Source organism: Cuculus canorus, chromosome 19, assembly GCF_017976375.1.
Source record: "Cuculus canorus isolate bCucCan1 chromosome 19, bCucCan1.pri, whole genome shotgun sequence".
In the NCBI taxonomy this organism is placed as follows: domain Eukaryota; kingdom Metazoa; phylum Chordata; class Aves; order Cuculiformes; family Cuculidae; genus Cuculus; species Cuculus canorus.
In genome coordinates this window covers 12,520,208-12,538,699 of record NC_071419.1, presented here as the reverse complement: position 1 = coordinate 12,538,699, position 18,492 = coordinate 12,520,208, and the positions used below count along the sequence as shown (strand labels likewise).

At 61.7% G+C, this 18,492-nt stretch overlaps 3 protein-coding genes across 10 annotated transcripts; 2 read left to right on the top strand and 1 right to left on the bottom strand.

The window, feature by feature from the left end:
- The first annotated feature begins 376 nt into the window (after nucleotides 1-376).
- Nucleotides 377-10,350, top strand: ENTPD2 (ectonucleoside triphosphate diphosphohydrolase 2). Its single transcript, XM_054084380.1, has 9 exons — nucleotides 377-572; nucleotides 5,150-5,267; nucleotides 5,957-6,107; nucleotides 6,758-6,917; nucleotides 7,018-7,245; nucleotides 7,650-7,916; nucleotides 8,143-8,262; nucleotides 8,534-8,668; nucleotides 9,204-10,350. Exons 1-9 carry the CDS (start codon nucleotides 462-464, stop codon nucleotides 9,402-9,404), a joined length of 1,491 nt encoding a protein of 496 aa, XP_053940355.1. The 5' UTR covers nucleotides 377-461; the 3' UTR covers nucleotides 9,405-10,350.
- On the bottom strand, nucleotides 8,678-14,188 carry TMEM141 (transmembrane protein 141). Of its 5 annotated transcripts, none has more exons than XM_054084389.1 (5): nucleotides 14,115-14,179; nucleotides 12,674-12,740; nucleotides 12,510-12,593; nucleotides 12,204-12,335; nucleotides 8,678-8,997 (listed from the first exon to the last, which is right to left on the bottom strand). In XM_054084389.1, exons 1-5 carry the CDS (start codon nucleotides 14,166-14,168, stop codon nucleotides 8,957-8,959), a joined length of 378 nt encoding a protein of 125 aa, XP_053940364.1. In that variant the 5' UTR covers nucleotides 14,169-14,179; the 3' UTR covers nucleotides 8,678-8,956. The 5 variants fall into 5 exon arrangements, with proteins under 5 accessions (XP_053940364.1, XP_053940362.1, XP_053940360.1 ...); XM_054084387.1 differs by lacking the exon at nucleotides 8,678-8,997 and adding an exon at nucleotides 11,512-11,640; XM_054084385.1 differs by lacking the exon at nucleotides 8,678-8,997 and adding an exon at nucleotides 11,650-11,920.
- Nucleotides 14,132-18,312, top strand: PAXX (PAXX non-homologous end joining factor). Of its 4 annotated transcripts, none has more exons than XM_054084383.1 (7): nucleotides 14,132-14,267; nucleotides 14,369-14,426; nucleotides 15,753-15,787; nucleotides 15,858-16,048; nucleotides 17,106-17,180; nucleotides 17,620-17,713; nucleotides 17,828-18,312. In XM_054084383.1, the coding sequence occupies exons 1-7, from the start codon at nucleotides 14,167-14,169 to the stop codon at nucleotides 17,865-17,867; spliced, it is 594 nt and encodes a 197-aa protein (XP_053940358.1). In that variant the 5' UTR covers nucleotides 14,132-14,166; the 3' UTR covers nucleotides 17,868-18,312. The 4 variants fall into 4 exon arrangements, with proteins under 4 accessions (XP_053940358.1, XP_053940359.1, XP_053940357.1 ...); XM_054084384.1 differs by having other exon boundaries at nucleotides 17,109-17,180; nucleotides 17,828-18,300; XM_054084382.1 differs by lacking the exons at nucleotides 17,620-17,713; nucleotides 17,828-18,312 and having other exon boundaries at nucleotides 17,109-17,579.
- The last annotated feature ends 180 nt before the right edge of the window (nucleotides 18,313-18,492 follow it).

The window sequence follows — 18,492 nt, the reverse complement described above, 5'->3', positions numbered from 1 at the left end:
AGATGAGGCTGATCCCAGGATGGGTGATGCTCAGGGTGGGAGATGGGGCTGATCCCGGGATGGGTGATGCTCGGGGTGGGAGATGGGGCTGATCCCGGGATGGATGATGCTCGAGGTGGGAGATGGGGCTGATCCCGGGATGGATGATGCTCGAGGTGGGAGATGGGGCTGATCCCGGGATGGATGATGCTCGGGGTGGGAGATGGGGCTGATCCCGGGAGAGGGGCGATGCTCGGGGTGGGAGATGGGGCTGATCCTGGGATGGGCGATGCTCGGGGTGGGAGATGGGGCTGATCCCGGGACAGGGGCCAGGGCAGCCCCGGTGTCCCGCCCGGGTGGGCCGGGGCGGCGGTGACTCAGCCGGGAGAGGCGGGCGAGGAGGAGGAGGAGGAGGAGGCGGGGGAGGAGGAGCAGCAGCCGCAGGAGCCGCCGCCGCCGCGGAGCCGCTCACCTGCCCCGCCATGGCCCGCCGGGTGGCCGCGGTGCTGCTGCTGCTCGCCCTCGGCTGCCTCCTGGGCATCCTCCTGCTCGGGCTCGGCTCCGGGGACGCTCGGGGCCCGCCCGGCTTCAAGGTGAGCGGGGGACGGGACGGCAGCACCGGGAGGGCGATGGGGAGATGCCGGGGATGCTGCCCTGGCCGGGAGCGGCTCTGGCATCCCGGGGATCCTCGGTGGCACCGGCGGCTGCGGGGGATCCTCAACCCGAGGAACCCTCTGCGCCCCCCGAAGAACCGCGGTGCCGTGCCCGGGGCCCCCCGGCAGCTCAGAAATGCGCTTCCCTAGGGAAACGAGCTGCTTTTTTTCCCTTTTTCATTGTAAATTCAGATGCTGAAAGAATTTCCCGACCGATTTCTCATTGGCCAAGTCCCCCAGCTGACTCCTTTGCAGCCCGAGTCTTTTGTTTTAAAGAAGGCTTAACGTTTTTGGTAACAGGCAGAGCTATTCCAAGCGGAGCGGAGTATTCCGAGTTCCCGCAAATGGTTCGTCCAAACCCCCTCCCCCTTTTTTTCACCCCAAGCAATGTCCTTGGAAACTTTCTGAGCCAGCCTGGCTGCCAGATGTGCTGCCTTCTCTCCTAGTTTAGCAGATGTAAAGAAGAAGAGGTTGAGAAACGAGGTCTCTCAGCCAAGACGACACTCGCTGCTGTTAATGCAACTAGCAATGATTAAGTCCTTCCCTGTTACACCTTTCTTTGCCATGTGCTGGGGCATCTCGAGCACTGCCCGTAGCTGATTTAAAAACAGATTTTGTCTCTTTTGACATAGGGGATTTAGATGCATCCATGCTGAGAGCCCCATATGCACCACTTGGCTCAGCCTGGGAAGCAGGCAGTCTGCAGTTTGGGGCTGAGCATCCCCAAACACTGCCACGGGTCCTGGCCCTGCTCCAAGAGAGGCTGTAATGCCCAGACTGTGGATCTTGCACCATTCCAGGATGTGCCAAGTGCATACGAGGTCTGGCACAGTGTGTGCGGTGAGGGGCTGCCCACCGGAGCTCGGCACTGGGGTCACAGCAGAGCCTGTTCCTGTGGGGCTGGTGCCAGGCGGGCACCAAGGGGTTTGCTTTTGCACAAAGCTCAGGGGTCATTTGGGGATGCAAAGCTTGTTCTTAGTGTAACTCAGCCCAGAATGTGCAGACATGACTTAGCAAAGGTCAGTCCTGCTGTGGGGACCCGGGTCATGCTCTACCCACACTCCTGGGCAAGACACGGTTCTTGCCGGCCCAGTCCAGCTCAGCAGCTGGGTGATGGCACTGCTCACCACTGCGGTCTGGCTCCACGTCTTCCCTTTCCAGCTCCTTTGTTTGGAATACGACCCTAAAAATACCCCACATCAGTTCTCTTGCTGCCAGAGGGACTGGCACCCAGGAACGGGGTGTTCCCCTTCCCTCACAGGTCTGCAGCAGGGCTTACGGCACCACTGCCTGATGTCTTTGAGCTGTTGCCTTCTTTTGAGAACCCTTTTTTTCCCTTCTTTTGGCACATCTCCTTGCTGGCCGTTACAGAGCCTGCTGGGCTCTTCCCCTGCCAGCCATCCCGGGGTGCAACGGGAAGGAAACCCATCAGAACCCACCATGCACATAGAGGCCCCTCAGGTCTTGCCACCCTCGAGGGAGGTGGGATGTTGTGGGGCTGGGCTGAGCACCCCTGTGCCGTGGGGCTGCCCGGAGAGCCTGGAGCCCCAGGCACACTCACGGGGCACGGTGGGGGCTGCAGCAAGCTGGGCAGTTCTGTGTGCCCCTCTGCCTCATCCCCTGGGCTGTGGGGAGAGCCATGCACTCATCAGGAGAGTTGAGCCCTGCTCCTCTGTCTTCGTTGCCCTCTGGCCTTTGGGGACCTCCCTGTCCTCTGCAGGGACTTCAGGACGGAGCAGCCTTGGCGCAGCTGGGCTGAGCGATGCTGCGTCGGAGGAGTCCGGGGCCACGGGTGACCTGGGAGGCAGTGGGGCTGGGGATGGCATGGGGACACTGTCCTGGTGTGGGGCCACGCCGCGGAACCCTCTGTCCCCCAGACCTGTGGCATCACCAGGGTCTGCACAGGGGGTCCCATGGTTAGAAAATTCTATCATCCTTGTGCCACCAGGAGATTCTGGGAGTGGGAATCTTGCAATGGGCTGGAGCTGGGGCCACACGCGAGCGAGGCCCTGCCAAGCCCTGGGGTGCCGGCAGCCAAGCATGCCAGGGGGGATGAGAGGGATGATGGGAGCCAGGCACTGGCATGGGAGTGTGCCAGGGCATCCTTGTGTCCCTGCAGCTTTCCTTTAGAGCCCAGTCCTTGGCAGGCACAGTGCACCTTGGCTGGAACAGCCGAGGGCAGTGCGGATGCTGCAAAGCACTGATGAGACGGGCTTTTGGCCGTGTTTCTGTCTCCCAGAGCTGCCTGGCTGCAGCGCCCCTGCAGAGGACCTGCCTCTGCCCCCCATGCAGCTGCACTCCCGCAGCGCGGTGCCGGCCTCAGCACGCATGGCAGCTCGCTCTGGGGGGCACACAGTGGCTCTGATGCCCGGGCACAGGGGCTGGGACAGGAGATGGGACAGGAGATAGAGCAGAGGCTGAGACAGAGCCGGCACCATCACAGCACCGCTGTGGGTGACCCAACCTCCAATCCCTATGTGGGTGCTGGAGATGTGTGTGCACCCCCAGGAGGAGGGAATGGGACCTCTCCTTCATCCCTGGGGACTTTCTTGGCCATCCAGGTCTGCCTCAGCCCCTTCATGCTTGTGCCTGTGCACTTGGCTTCCACCCTGCTCGCTGCCACCAGTGCCATGGGAAGGACGGCTTCTCCGCAGTGACAGGCTGGGGTGCAAAACTCTGTGCCCCTCAGGAGAGAGGCAGAAGGGGCTGTCATGGGGCTGTGGAGGCTCCTCTCATGCGAGGCAGCCAGGGAGCAAGCCATGGCATTAGCGGCTGGCTGGGTGCCGGGCACTCCCTGCAGCGGCAGCAGCCTCCGCTCTGCAGTGGTTCATGTTGCCGCATGTCATTACCTCGGCCAGCCCGAGCTGCTGCCTTCGCTGCTGGGGCCAGGCCACAGCTGGGCAGGGCATCCCATGGACTGTTCCTTGCCCCCAGGTCTTGGAGCTGCTGCCCATCTTTGCCACCCCACACCCGAGAGCGATGGGCATCTGGGTCTGAGACGAGAGACGCCCACCCTGACCCACAGGAACCGGCAGCAAAGGGCACTGCGATGTGCCTGCAGCCCTGCCACAGCGCTGTCACTGTCACCCCAGACATGACACCTCCCAATGGAGCTCACACTGGGTGCAGGGTTGCTGCTGCCTCGGTTTCCCTGGGCTTGAGCCAGCGGCGTGGCTGCCACAGGTTTACACCCCCACATGGGTGCACGCTTGCGCGCATGCCCATGCACACCTGCCGAAATGCACACCTGCACAGACACACGCAACGTTGGTGACACAACTGTGCACATCTACACCCACCCCTGCACACCATGTGCACCCCCCACCTAAAGCACACATGGATGTCCGTGCACAAACCCCTCCTCGTGCACACCTGCAGCCACACACCCCACGTGCACTGAGGGACGAGAAGCTCACCGTGAGCTGGCAATGTGCACTCGCAGCCCAGAAACCAACCGTGCCCTGGGCTGCATCCAGAGCAGTGGGACCAGCAGGGAGGGAGGGGATTCTGCCCCTCTGCTCCTCTCTCATGAGACCTGAAGCTCTGCATTCAGTTCTGGAGTCCTCAGCACAGCAAGAACATGGAGCTGTTCAAGCGAGTCCAGAGGAGGCCATGGAGATGATCCGTGGGCTGGAGCACCTCCCGTACGAGGACAGGCTGAGAGAGTTGGGGTTGTTCAGCCTGGAGAAGCGTGTGGGGAGACCTTAGAGCAGCTTCCAGTGCTGAAAGGGGCTCCAGGGAATCTGGGGAGGGGCTCTTGGGACTGGATGAGCTTAGAGGTCTTTTCCAGCCTCAATGATTCCATGAGTCTTAAGTGGTTTCACCTCAGAGATGCTTGGCTCTTTTCTCCCCCAGGAGTCACTCTCCTCTCTGGCAGCAAAGCAGTGGCACAGAGGGGCCCAGTGTGGGCAGCCCGAGGGGGGGGCAGAAGGGTCCGACCCGGGGGGGACACAAACAGCATGGAATGGCCCCTCCCTGGGAGCAGGGGAACCTTGGCTGGCAGGAGGGAGCGGGGTTATTTATAGCCAGAGAATGGCCAAGCCATACAAGGGCAGGAGGGACGAGGTGCCTGGCTGCCCTTCTTTGGCGAGCTGCATCCCAAGGGGCTGCTCGCAGGTACCCCCCCGGCCCCAGGGACCCCAGCACAGATGGGAGCAAGCAGGGTAGGGGGCAGGGAGAGCCTCCTGGTCTGTCTTCAAGGAGACAAAGGGGTCCCCATGTCCCAAAAGCCAGAGTCCCTGGGCTGTGCCAAGCAGTGCCCAGTGTCCCTGGCTGGGGATGGCACCAGCTCCCCGTTGCTTCCTGGGCTCAGCTCCACACAGGAGGAGATGTAAGCGAGCCCATGTCCACACTGGGCTGAACCGCGCTCGCCTCTGCCAGATGAAGCTCCTGAGGGCACTGGCAGGGCCAGGATGAGACCGGCTGAGGGTCTTTGAGCCTCAGTGCCTTCCCTCAGGATGGGCTGGGGCACGTACGGGGTCTCCTGCTTCACCCTGACCCGCTGCCTCCCCTCACAGTACGGCATCGTGCTGGACGCCGGGTCCTCCCACACAGCCATGTTTGTCTACAAGTGGCCAGCGGACAAGGAGAACGACACCGGAGTGGTCAGCGAGAACAGCATGTGTGATGTGGAGGGTAAGGGCCGGTGGCAGGGTCTGTCTCATCTCCCGCGGGCAGGGCACTGCGATGGTTCAAACAGCCGTGCTGCACTCAGCTGTCTCCCTGGGCAGCGAGGGGTTACAAAGGGTCTGCCTCTGCTCCCCAAGCTCCCCCATCTCCTCCCAAGGGCTGCAGCCATGTGTGCTCATGGTTTATCTTTTCCTGGCATGCATTGAAACACCCGAACAATTAAGCTCCCTGCTATTCCCTGCTATAGAATTTCTTCACCTTGAGAGTGGTGAGGCCCTGGCCCAGGTTGCCCAGGGAAGCTGTGGCTGCCCCATCCCTGGAGGTGTCCAAGGCCAGGTTGGATGGGGCCTTGGGCAGCCTGAGCCAGTGGGATGTCCCTGCCTACAGCAGGGGGGTTGGAACTGGATGATCTTTAAGGTCCCTTCCAACCGAAACTATTCTATGATTCTATCCCAGTGAGGAGCAAGGGATGGGTTTTCACTCTTTGTTTAAACAACCTTTCCCTGGCAATCAGCTGGCGGGGGATGCAGCGTGGGTAGGGAGATGTGGCTGGGCTCTGGATGGCTCCATGCCCACAGAAACCCGCAGCACCTACCTTAGGAACAGCCTGGGAGGGGCAAAGCTGCCCACTGAGCATCTTTTCACCAAGCATCTTCCCATCGCCTGCAGGGAGAAATGCTGTTTCCTCTCCACAGGTCCTGGCATCTCCAGCTACAGCTCCAACCCTCCGGCTGCCGGGATGAGCTTGGTGCACTGCCTGGACCAGGCTCTGAAGGATGTGCCCAAGGAGAAGCACATGGGCACCCCACTCTACCTGGGCGCCACGGCTGGCATGCGCCTGCTCAAGTGAGTGCTTGCTCTGGCCACGCCAGCTGCCTGGCCTCAAACGGTACCCGGGGGACCCTGCTGTGACACCCTGCCATCTTGCCACCCATGCCAGGGGTGGAGATGGTGAAGGACATCTGCAATGTCCCTCCTTTGCCAGGTGAAGCTCTTAACCCTCCCAGCTGCCTAGCTCCAGAGGTGCTGCTGCTTTCCAGAGCCGGCGATGCTCTGCACGGCACAGCCAGCACTTCTCTGGCTGAACAGGGGCTGGTGTGGGGCCAGCACCGGGGTAACCCACTCAGCCCTTTTGGCTAGCCAGAAAGAAAGCCTCCCTGCACCCATTGCCAGCTTGATGAGCTGCAGTGAGAATGATTCTCCCCTGAACACCACACAGAGGAGGGAGCTGTGACCCCCCTTGCCAGCCAGCCATGGAGCACAGCTCAGGAGGAGGGAGAACATCTTCATCCCTGCCACCCGCCTCCTTCTTTAGCAGAGACAAGGAGAATTAGCTGCAGAATTTTGGGGGACAGCCCTACAAGTACCCAGGCGAGGACCCTCCCGCCCCATGTGCTGCCCTGGGGCCGGGCCCCACAGGCTCTGCAGGCAGCAGGGGCTCTGTTTGTGGCACCCTGGAGCAGCCCTGCCACTCTGCCCTCTTGCCTGGCCCACAGCATCACCAACCCGCAGGCTTCGGACGCCGTCCTCAGCGCCGTGGCGGCCACGCTGAAGTCATACCCCTTTGATTTCCGGGGGGCAAAGATCCTGTCAGGGGAAGAGGAAGGGGTCTTCGGCTGGGTCACTGCAAACTACCTCATGGAGAACTTCATCAAGGTGGGCAGAGGACTGCGGCACCGGCCAGGGATGGCTGTGATGGCCAGGCTGTCCCACAGCTCATCACAGCCTTACATCTGCTCTTGTCTTCCTTGCTCAGCGTGGGTGGCTCGGGGAATGGATCCAGCCCCAGAGGAAGACCCTGGGGGCCATGGACTTTGGGGGCGCTTCCACACAGATCACCTTTGAAACCAGGGACATCATCGAAGACCCCAGAAATGAGGTGATGCTGAAGCTGTACGGCCAGGCGTACAAAGTGTACACCCACAGCTTCCTCTGCTATGGAAGGGACCAGGTTCTCAAGAGGCTGCTCTCGAAGCTCCTCCAGGTAACCAGCTCGACAGGGATGCTGGCTGTTGTTGCCCCACGGTTGCTCCCTCCCCTTAGTGTTTACACAGGTGGGTGTCCCAGCCCTGGCTCCAGGACCCGCGGCCGCACACCTTTCCCAGCCACTCCCTGGGTCTTGTCCCCAGCCCTCTCCCACGGTCCTGGAGCTCACCGCCATCCCCTCTGTGAGGTGTTGCACGCCTCGCCCGGAGCAAAGACATCCCAAGTAACTTCAAGACACTCGTGGCAACTTATAGCTGTGGTTCCCACTGCCCCAGCCCCTCCGCGTCTCCTCAGCAGGGAAGGGGAGGCAGGCAGGCAGCGGTGCTGGCGCTGCCATGTAGCACCAGGACAGCCAGAGCCACAGCGTGGCTCATGCATCCCATGATCATGCATCTCTGGCAGGCTGAGAACTACCAAGCCACTGTCGCCAATCCCTGCTGGCCCACGGGCTACCGCAAGAGCCTGTCACTGAGCAGCGTCTACGACAGCCCCTGCACAGAGGAGGAGAGGCCCAGCCTTGCTCTCGACACCACCATCACCGTGACCGGCACCGGGAACGGGACCCTCTGTGCTCTGCTTGTCAGCAAGCTCTTCAACTTCACCACCTGCTCCTTCTCCCGCTGCTCCTTTGGTGGTGTTTTCCAGCCAGAGGTTTCAGGAAACTTCATTGTAAGTCCTGGCATGAAGCAGGGTGGTGGCCTGGCTGCTGGGGGGGCACACGTCCCCGGCCCCCCGGCATCACACAGTGGCAAAGCCAGACCTATGGCTCTGCAGGGGCCATCACTTGTGCCCAACACTCTGGGCAGAGGGGCTGTTTGTGATGAGAGGGTGGCAGAAAGATGTCCTTCCAGCTGCCTTCCAGCCCGTCCCACAGCTGCCTCCTTGCCTCCACTAGGCCTTCTCTGCCTTCTTCTACACGGTTGACTTCATCCGGACAGTGATGGGGAGACCCGTGCACTTGCCCAGTGACCTGATGGATGCTGCCAAGACCATCTGTGCCACCAGCTGGAATGAGGTGGGCTCCTCGGGCGTGGTGGAGAGGAGAGGGCTGCTTCATGTGGGGCATCACCTGGGTGCTGAGAGCTCAGGGGGTTGGGTGTCCTGGTACTCATGAAGTAGGGGGATGGTGGGTGATGGTCCCCATGTCAGACCAGGAGAGGCTCAGGTGGGTATGACCAGCACCTTGGCCAGCCAGATGCAACCACCCAGAACTTCAGGCCACAGAAACAAAGCATGGACCTTTTGGCTTGACCTATTTTCTTCATCCCTCCATGCATCCCACCCAGTTGCTCCAGAAAGCCCCTAAGCTGGAGAAGAGACTGCCGGATTACTGCCCAGTCAGCATGTTTGTTTATTTGCTCACCACTAAAGGCTACAACTTCAACAACTATTCCTTCCCGAACATCGCTTTCCAGAAGAAGGTAGGTTAAAATCAGAGCACATACTCATGCCATGGTATCTGTTTGGGCCCTGCAGGAGAGAGGAACCCACACCCAAGAACGAGCCATGCAATGTGAGGGAAGATCTCAGGGAAAAGGGGCAGAATGGGACTCCAAGTTTTTGGGTGGATCTTCTGGGAGATAGGGAAAAAAAAAAAATGAGCTGAGCTGCCTGTAGGGTTTGGTCACGGAGACAGGTCCTCCAGACATTCCTTGGCCCTCAAGACACCAGCCATCTCAAACAACTCTTGGCCCAGGTTTGTTGGGAAGTTATCTCAGGGCAGGATCCCACCTTTGCCAAGCGTGCTCACCTGCACAAGCCATGGGATTGGCAGTGAGCTCGGGACTGGCACGAGCAGCCAAAATCGTGCTCCCATCAGATAAGCCCAGCTCAGAACATGGTGGTCACTGCTTTGAACCTGGACTGGCTGGACCCGTGGGCCACTGAGGGCTCAGGGTGCTGTGGACTCCTCCATTGGGTTGACATAGAGGTGGCCATCCCGTGCTGTTTCCACAGGCAGGAGAAACCTCCATCGGCTGGGCCCTAGGTTACATGCTGAACCTCACCAACATGATCCCGGCAGAGAAGCCCTCTTCCCACAAGAGCATCGTGTATAACTACTGGGTCATCCTCCTCCTGCTCTTTGTGCTCACCACCCTAACATCTCTGGTGACTGCCGTCTGCCTGCTCCGGCGCAGCAAGTCCAGCGCAATCTAACAGCAGGGACAGGGTGGGCCTTGCCTGCAGGACTCAGCACCACCCTTCCTGCTGGAGTCAAACACTTGGGATGCGGCAAGTGCTCAGACGTCCTCCTCCAGTACCTGGCACTGCCTGTCCCACAGGGAAAGCTGTGCCTTTTTGCCCTCCCTTTGCTTTCAAGCTGCAGACAGTGGGGGACAGAAGAGGACAGCTGGCCTTGCAGGAGAACGCTGAAGGGTTTCCCAGTACTACTCAGGGATGGACGCTCAAACAGGCTTGGGATTTGGACTGGGACATCTTTCTGCAACCAGGCTGGGGCTGGACGGGCCAGTAAGTCCAGACAACAGCAGGATTTATTCTCACATGCATGGAGGGCTGGGTAGTACTACTTATGCCAGTCCTTACAGCTGACCTCTCTAGCCTGTCCCTGGAACATCAGCCCTGCTCCTCGGGGAGCTCTGGGCATCACCCGGAGCCCAAGCTGCCTTTTTTTCCAACACAGAAACACCACTGACCTTCCTGAGGGCCAGATCTTGGCCTGGGCTTTCACCAGCCTCAGCACAGGGTCTCTGGGTAGGGGCTTAGCAACAACCAGACATGGGGAGCAGGCAGCTTCCCGGGTCCCGCTTCAGCCACCAGGCATAGTGCCTTCCCCATTCCTGTGGTTCCTAAGCCAGACTCGCCTTTGCCACAGCCAGAGCCTCCTCCATCCCCTGGTGGTGGCACAAAAAGCCCGTGTGGCTCCCTGGCACGTAGCTGTGCCAGTGCAGAGGTGATGGGCTCGCTCCGGGAGCGGGGCTTTGTGCTGCTTTAGGATTTGAGCCCTGCATCGCCCCACGCCAGGCAGCCAGGAGGATGCGCCTTCATTTCCAACTGAGTAAGAACAGGGACACGCAAACATGCAGAAGGTTTGGGTTTGTCTGGTTGGGTTTTTTTATAATCAGAAATAAATCTTTGTAACCACTCCTGTGGCTCTTTGGCTTTTGATCAGCACCGGGCTGATCAACTGTTGCTGTAAAGCCACCTATAGGGTCTGCTCAGACACAGCGTGGGTCAGGCTCTGCCTGAAGGTCTCAATCCCTTGCAGTCTGCTGAGACACTATCATGGCTTCAAATGCTCTACTAGCCTGAAGAACTCTCCAGGATGGACCAAGGTGGGCTCGAAACCTCACTCCAGACTCAGGCCCACCTGGAGGTGGAAGAGTTTCAACCAGCCACGGTTGCAAAGTTGCGGTTTCCCAAGCGGTAGAGGTCCAGTCACCACAAAGGCGCGAGCAGGCAGTGCTCACACTGAATGCCCGGGGCATTCACTGCTGCGCCCACAGCCACAGTCTCCACAAAAGGCAAACACGTAGGGAGCCTCTGCTCCCAGAGGACTGGGAGTGGTACCCAAGCAGAGCAGGAGAGCAGCCCGCAGGGCTGGCTGTTTGTTCATGCAGTCGCTGCCACCTCACAGCCACCACAGCAGCTGCCCCGGGCCAGTCCCGACTCATCAAGCCTTGCCCCTGCAGCCACTTTGCTTTTAGCTGTTCCATTGGCAGCTCCAAATTATTCCGGTTCAGATGACATTCTGAGCCCCCAGACCCAGTTTCTTCCCTGGGCCTCTCATCTCCTCCCTCCTGTGATGAGGCTCAGGGACTGTCCCCACGGAAGGAGGCATTCCTGGCCTCTCAAACTGAAACACCGCTGCTCTGCTCTAAGAAAGCAGCTCGCTTCCAGACCTGGGCTGGGTTTCCCCTTCTAAGAAACTCAGCTGCAGGTGAAGCAGAGCTGGGTATCCACCAAGAGCAGCCAGTTTGTCCATGAGTCCCAGTGCTGCGTCCTCAGGGGACCAGAGCTCCCTCCTACACCATCTACCGCAGGGGCTGCCTGAGGGTGACACACACCATCCACACCCCAGCTCTGCCTGTCCCACCGCCCGCCTTTGCTTCATCCACAACAAGCGCTTTCAGCTCTCGGCTTTTATTGTGCCCCACACATGTGATGCTCAGAGGCCACCCAGGAGTCAGCAGCCCCTATGGTGCCTTCATCAGGCTCAATGTGGGATCAACTCCTCCGAGCTCCCTGGCAGCACTCCAGAGCCCAGCCGGCTCGCGGGCAGCACTGGCACAGGCAGGCAGGGCAGGCAGGAGGGGTGAAGCAGGACATGGGCACGGGGCGCTATGCTCTGCTGGCTACTCCACCACATCCCCATACTTGTTCCTCCGCACCGGCTGTGCCTCGCTCGCTCTCTCCTCCAGGCTGGGCAGATTCTCTGCAGCGGAAAGAACAAGCTCCCTGGATATCCGACTATCCTGGTGCATTTGCCAAGGGCAGCCAGAGAACCGCAGAGCCCTGCTGAAGTGTTTAAAGCCCTCCAGCCAGGCTCAGCTTTGGGAACTCACGGTGCCTGGGAAGCACCCAGCAGTGCTGTCCTAGTGCCCACCCAGAGCAGCTGTGGTGGGGAGGGATTGACCGCCTCCCTCCATCTTCCACCCTTTTCCTCCTCTTCCAGCAAACAAGCCCTTTATGCCGGCTCTCATGAATCCACAAGGCTGGCAGGGCAACAGGCAGAAGTTGCGTCCTCATCCTGTTTTGTCAGCCCTGCTCCAGTCCCTGCAGTGCAGGAGATGGGCCTGGAGCACACAGGGACGTGGGAGCCATGAATCCGGCTACCCGAGCACTGCTGCCACCCCATCATAAGGGCTGCCAGTGCCAGACTTGCACAAGGGCTTTGGAAATGACACAGTCACCAGCTTAATGAGTAGACAGGAACAGCAAATTTTTGCAGCAGGGAAGAACCTGGCAGGAGAAGCCCAGGGAGAGATGTGAACGTACCTGTGGGCTTAGACATGCTCTCAGCCACAGCAAGGTCCTGTGGGGACTTGCCTGTCTCCAGGTAAATCCAGAAGTCAGAGCATTTCTGTGTCTCAGCTCTAGTTACTACATAGCTGGCGAGGGACCCTGCAGCTGAAGAGACAGAGATGCTCCAGAGAGCGCCGGCAGCAAGGGCATCGCTAAGGGCAGTGGCAGGTAAAGCACCTGCCAGCTTCTGAGCTACTACCATTGGGGTGCAGGGATGTGCCAGGGGCCAGAGGAGAATCCCCTGGCTAGGGACACGCGGCCGCTCTGCCTGGCACTCACCGGCGGCCAGCAGCAGGCTCCACTGCGGGCTGGCAGGCAGCCGCCTCCTCACCAGCTGCACCGCGGCAAAGGCGGCTCCACTGCCTGCTCCAACATGGGGTGGGCACTGTTACTGGCCTGGGCCCCCCGCTGCCCCGAGAGAGCCGGGGAGCCCCACGACCAACCTGCCAGGAAGGCGCCGATGCCCTTCATGAAGGCGTGGGACTGGCAGGCTGCGTACTGCTGCAGCGCCTGCGGGACTCGCTCAGTGTGGGGTCCTGGGCCCAGCCTCATCTCCAGCCCCAAACCCCAGCCCTGGCCCCCGATCCCAGCTCCTGCCCCAGCCCCAATCCCAGCTCCAGTCCAGCCCCCAAGCCAAGCCAAGCCAAGCCAAGGCCCTGCTCCTGCCCCTGCCCCAGACTAAAGGCTCAGCTCCTGTCTCTGCCGCAGCCCACAGCACTCAGCCCCTGCCCCTTTGCCCCAGCCCCTGCCCCAGTTCTGCCCTGAGATCCTGCCTCTGCCCCAGCTCCAGCCCGGACCCCAACCCAACCCAAGCCCCTGCCCTTGCTTCTGCCCCTGTCCCCTGCCCTTGTTCCAGCCCCTGCCCCTGTTCCTGTCCCTGTCTCCTGTCCTGCTGCAGCTCCTTGTCCCAGCCCCTGCCCCTGTCCCAGCCCGTCCCTGTCCCAGCTCCAGTCCCGACCCCTCCCCAGTCCAATCCAACACAGCCCCATCCCCTGTCCCCTGCCCCCAAGCCCCTGTCCCTGTCCCCAGCCCCCTCTCTCTGCCCCCTAATCCTGTTCCCTTTTCCAGCCCCGACCCCAGTCCAATCCAACACAGCCCCTGTCCCAGTCCCAGCCCCTGTCCCAGCCCCTTGTCCCAGATCCTGTCCCAGCCCGTCCCAGTCCCAGTCCCAGTCCCGACCCCTTCCCACTCCAATCCAACACAGTCCCTGCCCCTGTTCTCTGTCCCCCGTCCCAGCCCCGACTCCTTCCCCAGTTCAATCCAACACAGCCCCTGTCCCCAGCCCCAGCACCCTGTCCCTTGTCCTTGTCCCAGCCCCTGTCCAGACCCCTGCCCCCGTCCCCTGTCCCAGCCCGTCCCTGTCCCAGCTCCAGTCCCGAGCCCTCCCCAGTCCAATCCAACACAGCCCCTGCCCCATCCCCTGTCCCCCATCCCCTGTCTCCAGCCCCCTCCCCCTGCCCCCTATCCCTGTCCCCTTTTCCAGCCCCTGTCCCAGTCCCAGCCCCGACCCCTTCCCACTCCAATCCAACACAGCCCCTGTCCCAGTCCCAGCCCCCTGCCCCGTCCCCGTCCCTTGTCACAGCCCATCCCTGTCCCAAACCGTCCCTGTCCCAGTCCCGACCCCTCCCCACTCCAACACAGTCCCTGTTCCCCGTCCCAGCCCCTGTCCCTGTCCCCTATCCCTGTCCCCTTTTCCAGCCCCTGTCCCAGCCCCGACCCCTCCCCCCGTCCAATCCAACACACCCCCCTGTCCCTATCCCAGCCCCCTGTCCCACCCCCCTGGCCCTGTCCCATCCCCCTGTCGCACCCCCTGTCCCTGTCCCACCCCCCTTGTCCCAGCCCCGTTGCCCCCGCCCCGTCCCGGTCCCGGTGCCCCGGGCGCACGGGGTGTTTGGCGGCCACACTCTCCTCCACGCGCCGCAGCCCCAGGTTCACCATGGCCGCTCCGCCCGCCCCGCCCGTTCCGGGGCCGTTCCGAGTGCTGCGGGCCGGGCCGGGCCGGTTCCTGTGCTACGGCCGAGCCGGGGGCGCCGTGCGGTGAGGGGAGGGGGAGCGGAGAGTGGTGGGTGCAGGGGGGATGCGGGGTGCGGGGTGCGGGGGGTGCGGGGTCGCTCCCGCCCTGACCGCTGCCCCCGCAGCGTCACCGACGGCAGCGACGTCTGGAGCGGCGGCCCCGAGAATAGCGCCTCCGCCTGCGTGAGCACCGGGACCGGGGCGGACGGGGGTGTTGGGGATGCTGGGATAACGGGGTGCTGGGGGACAAGGGGGGCAGGAGGTGCTGGGGGACGGGGTGCTGGGAGGATTGAGGGGCAGGGGGTGCTGGGAGACGGGGGATGTTGGGGGCAGGAGGGGAGAGTGTTGGGAATCAGGGACTGCTGTGGGTATTGGGGGGGCAGGAACTGCTGGGGGACTGAGAGAGGCCGGGGGTGCTGAGGGCCAGGGGATGCGGGAAAGGGGGTGCTGGATGTGCTGGAGGACGGGGAGTGTTGGGGGTCAGGGGGTGCTGGAGGTGCTGGGGGACGGGGAGTGTTGGGAATCAGGGGGTGCTGGGGGACAGGGAGTGTTGGGAATCAGGGGGTGCTGGAGGTGCTGGGGGACGGGGAGTGTTGGGGGTCAGGGGGTGCTGGAGGTGCTGGAGGACGGGGAGTGTTGGGGGTCAGGGGGTGCTGGGGGACGGGAGTGTTGGGGGTCAGGGGGTGCTGGAGGTGCTGGGGGACGGGGAGTGTTGGGAATCAGGGGGTGCTGGAGGTGCTGGGGGACGGGGAGTGTTGGGGGTCAGGGGGTGCTGGAGGTGCTGGGGGACGGGGAGTGTTGGGGGTCAGGGGGTGCTGGAGGTGCTGGAGGACGGGGAGTGTTGGGGCTCAGGGGGTGCTGGAGGTGCTGGGGGATGGGGAGTGTTTGGGGTCAGGGGGTGCTGGAGGTGCTGGGGGACTGGGGGTGTTGGGGCTCAGGGGGTGCTGGAGGTGCTGGAGGATGAGGGGTGTTGGGGGTTGGGGGTGCTGGAGGTGCTGGGGGACTGGGGGTGTTGGGGCTCAGGGGGTGCTGGAGGTGCTGGAGGATGAGGGGTGTTGGGGGTCAGGGGGTGCTGGAGGTGCTGGAGGACGAGGGGTGTTGGGGGTCAGGGGGTGCTGGAGGTGCTGGAGGACGGGGAGTGTTGGGGGTCAGGGGGTGCTGGGGGACGGGGAGTGTTGGGGCTCAGGGGTTGCTGGAGGTGCTGGAGGTGCTGGAGGACGAGGGGTGTTGGGGGTCAGGAGGTGCTGGAGGTGCTGGAGGACGGGGAGTGTTGGGGGTCAGGGGGTGCTGGAGGTGCTGAGGATGGCGGGGCTGGGGGGCTCGGGTGCTCGAGGTAAGGGGGGCAGCGACGTTGGGGGAGGGCAGGGAGCTGGAGTGGTGGGGCAGGGACAGGGAGCAGGGGCATTGGGGCAGGGGCATTGGGGCAGGGGCATTGGGGCAGGGGCCAGGGCGGTGGTGCTCGGGCACGGGCCGGGTCTTACCGTCCCATCCGTGCCACTCTCCCCACAGCGGTGCCCGCCAGAGGAGCACAGTGCGAAGCTGAGGTGGGTGCGGTGGCAGCGGGGAGCCAACCCTTCTGCCCAGGACGCTGCTCAGCCCTGGCTCCCCACGCAGGGAGGCGTTGGGCTGCGGGGCCGTCTCACTGAGCCTGGACGAGGGGTCCATCACGCTGCGGCTGCTGGAGGAGGCCTCTTGCGTGTCCCTGAATCTTCTGAAGCTGCCCGCTGCCGAGGCGAGGAGCCAGCTCCAGGAGCTGTTTTTCGACATGGCAGGATGTATCGAGAGCCTGGAGAGACGCATGGAAGGTCTGTATGGGATTTGGAAGTGGGGAAGGGCAGGCAGCTCCCTGCCAGCTTCATGGCATCGTCTCCTCCACCCCAGAGGTGGGGAGAAGGTTAAGGGATGGATTGTCCAGCTCTGCTCTGCACTGGAGCGGCCCCACCTGGAGCACAGGGGGCAGTTCTAGGGCCACAGGATAAAAAACATCTCAAGCTCCTGGAAAGCATCCAGAGGAGGGCATGGAGTTGGTGAAAAGTTTAGAGGGGAAGCGTGTGAGGGGTGGCTGAAGTCCCTTCTTCTCTTCAGCCTGAAGAAGAGGAGACTAGGGGAGACCTCATTGTGCTCTGCAGCCTCCTCACAAGGGGAGGAGGAGGAACAGGCACTGAGGTCTTCTCTTTGGACCCAAGGGAGTGGCAGGAAGATGCACCAGGGAAGGGTTAGGTTAGGTTGGACGTTAGGAGAAAGTTCTTCCCCAGAGGGTGTTGGAGCACTAGAGCAGCTCCCAGGGCAGCAGTGACGGCACCAAGCCTGACAGTTTTCCAGCAGCATTTGGCCAAGGCCCTCAGCCTCACAAGTGTGAATGTTGGGGTGTCCTGTGCAGGGACAGGAGTTGGACTCAATGATCTTTGTGGGTCCCTTCCTACTCAGGACATTCTAGTATTCTATGAAGCCTGTGTGTACCTTGCCCCAGGTGGTTTCCCCTCACTGATCCCAGGTGGACTGGCCAGGAGGGCTGGGCAGCAGAGTTCCTGCCTTCTTTTTCCTCTCTGGGCTGTCCAGTTCCCAAAGCTGGCCAGGGTCTGCACGTGACCACCTCTGGCAGAAGAGACCCTGCAGTGTTGTGTCTCTGTGCAGGAACACAGCCTTGTCCTCATGGCCAGATGTGTGGGAGTCACCTTACTGAGGTCTCTGTTTTGGGGGTTTAGGAGGATCTCGGGGCAGCAGCAGCCTGGTTGGGAGTGCTAGGAGGAGAACATGGCTTGGTTTGGCTGGGGAGGGAACAGAGCTTGCTGGGGAGGTGTGGGGTGGTGGTAATGCCTTGGAGTGTGCTGTCACAAACTCTGGCTCTGGTTCCTGTCCCAGCAGTGCTGCAGACCGCAGTGTCTCCCTGCAGCCCTGAGAAGAACGGGGCCTGGAGCCAGCAGCTTTTCCTGCCAGGTAAGCAACTGCCGGGGGCACTTCCCGGGCTCCCGCTGTTGATTTGCTTTCTCTTTTCTAGGAGGCTGCTGGTCTTGTGTCCGTATGCTCTCCGGGGCACTCGGAGTCCCCTTGGCTGTGGCTGCTGTCAGCCGCCTCACTGTTGCGGTGCCCTTCCCAGTGCAGAAGGGGCCAGGGCTGAGCGCAGTGGCTCTCGGGGTGTCTGGGATGCGCTGTGCTCAGGTTGGGTGCCGGGCATCGCCAGGCAGGTTGCTCGCTAGCCTCCAGGAGGTCAGGCTCTCTGCTCCTATGGGAGAGGAGACCAGGCTGGGCTTCTCCTCACCCATCATGGGTGCTGGGCTACTGGAGGCTCACCCTGGACACGGTGGGGCTTGCAGAGCTGCCAGAGCCACTGCTGACCTTTTGCTATCCCCACCCTGCCCGTCCCTGCCTGAGGCAGACCCCAGCCCCAGGAAGAGCAAGGGGGCTGGCTCAGCTTTGCCAGCCAAGAGGAAGATCCCGGGGGAGTCTCTCATTAACCCTGGCTTCAAGAGGTAAGTGCTGCTCCCAGGGCTGGGGCATGGCTGTGCAAAGATCCAGTGAACTCTGCTCTGGAGCTGCGTGGCAGCAGCACTTTGAGCTGTGATGCTCCCTCTGTCTCCTTCTAGCAAGAAGGCACCGTCTGGAGTAGACTTTGAGGACTCCTGACCTCTGCTGTCCCGTCCTGGAGCTTTGTCACCACCTGTGTGGCTGCTGGAGGAGGTTTCATTGTGCCCTGGGGCTGCGAAGCCCCTCTCACCCACAGAGGTGGATGTGGCGAGCGAGACCAGAGAGCAGAGCCAGCGTCTGGCAGGCCTGAGCGGGCAGCAGATCCTCCGCTAACACGGTGGCAGCACCTTTGGAGGGGACAGAAGGGGCAGCGGTGACAGAAGTGGTGGCTTTTTTTCCTTGCATCTCTTCCTTCCTGGCAGAGGCCACCTCTCTACCTCACATGCCATGAATTGGTGGGGTTTTTAAAGAACTTTTATATCGCTATGTTATGAAAAGATGGGCTGCGCTTAACTTATTGCTAATAAAGCTGGTTTAAGCCAGCTGGTCTCTGGGGACCGGGACAGTACGGATTTCTGGATCCATTCTGCCTTTTCCTTGCTTAGGAACCCTGTGGCCCATTTCAACTGAACCTGGAGGCTTGGGAGCTCAGAAGAGTTTAGTTCCCTGCCAGCTTTGTGCCAGTGGGCTTTCCCTTGGGAAAAAGGGAAAAATCCGCCGTTCCCCTGTGACTGCTGAGCAGCTGTGGCCATAAAACTGAGCTGTGTTCACACCGCAGGGGAAG

Coding starts and splice junctions, on each gene's coding strand:
- ENTPD2 (XM_054084380.1), top strand. CDS start 462: ATGGCCCGCCGGGTGGCCGCGGTGCTGCTGCTGCTCGCCCTCGGCTGC. Junction 573..5,149: donor GGGGCCCGCCCGGCTTCAAG/GTGAGCGGGGGA, acceptor CTCCCCTCACAG/TACGGCATCGTGCTGGACGC. Junction 7,917..8,142: donor AGGTTTCAGGAAACTTCATT/GTAAGTCCTGGC, acceptor TGCCTCCACTAG/GCCTTCTCTGCCTTCTTCTA.
- PAXX (XM_054084381.1), top strand. CDS start 14,167: ATGGCCGCTCCGCCCGCCCCGCCCGTTCCGGGGCCGTTCCGAGTGCTG. Junction 14,427..15,752: donor AGAATAGCGCCTCCGCCTGC/GTGAGCACCGGG, acceptor CTCTCCCCACAG/CGGTGCCCGCCAGAGGAGCA. Junction 16,049..17,105: donor CCTGGAGAGACGCATGGAAG/GTCTGTATGGGA, acceptor TTCCTGTCCCAG/CAGTGCTGCAGACCGCAGTG.
- TMEM141 (XM_054084385.1), bottom strand. CDS start 14,168: ATGGTGAACCTGGGGCTGCGGCGCGTGGAGGAGAGTGTGGCCGCCAAA. Junction 12,741..14,114: donor GTGTGGCCGCCAAACACCCC/GTGCGCCCGGGG, acceptor CGAGTCCCGCAG/GCGCTGCAGCAGTACGCAGC. Junction 11,921..12,203: donor GAGCATGTCTAAGCCCACAG/GTACGTTCACAT, acceptor TTGCCCTGCCAG/CCTTGTGGATTCATGAGAGC.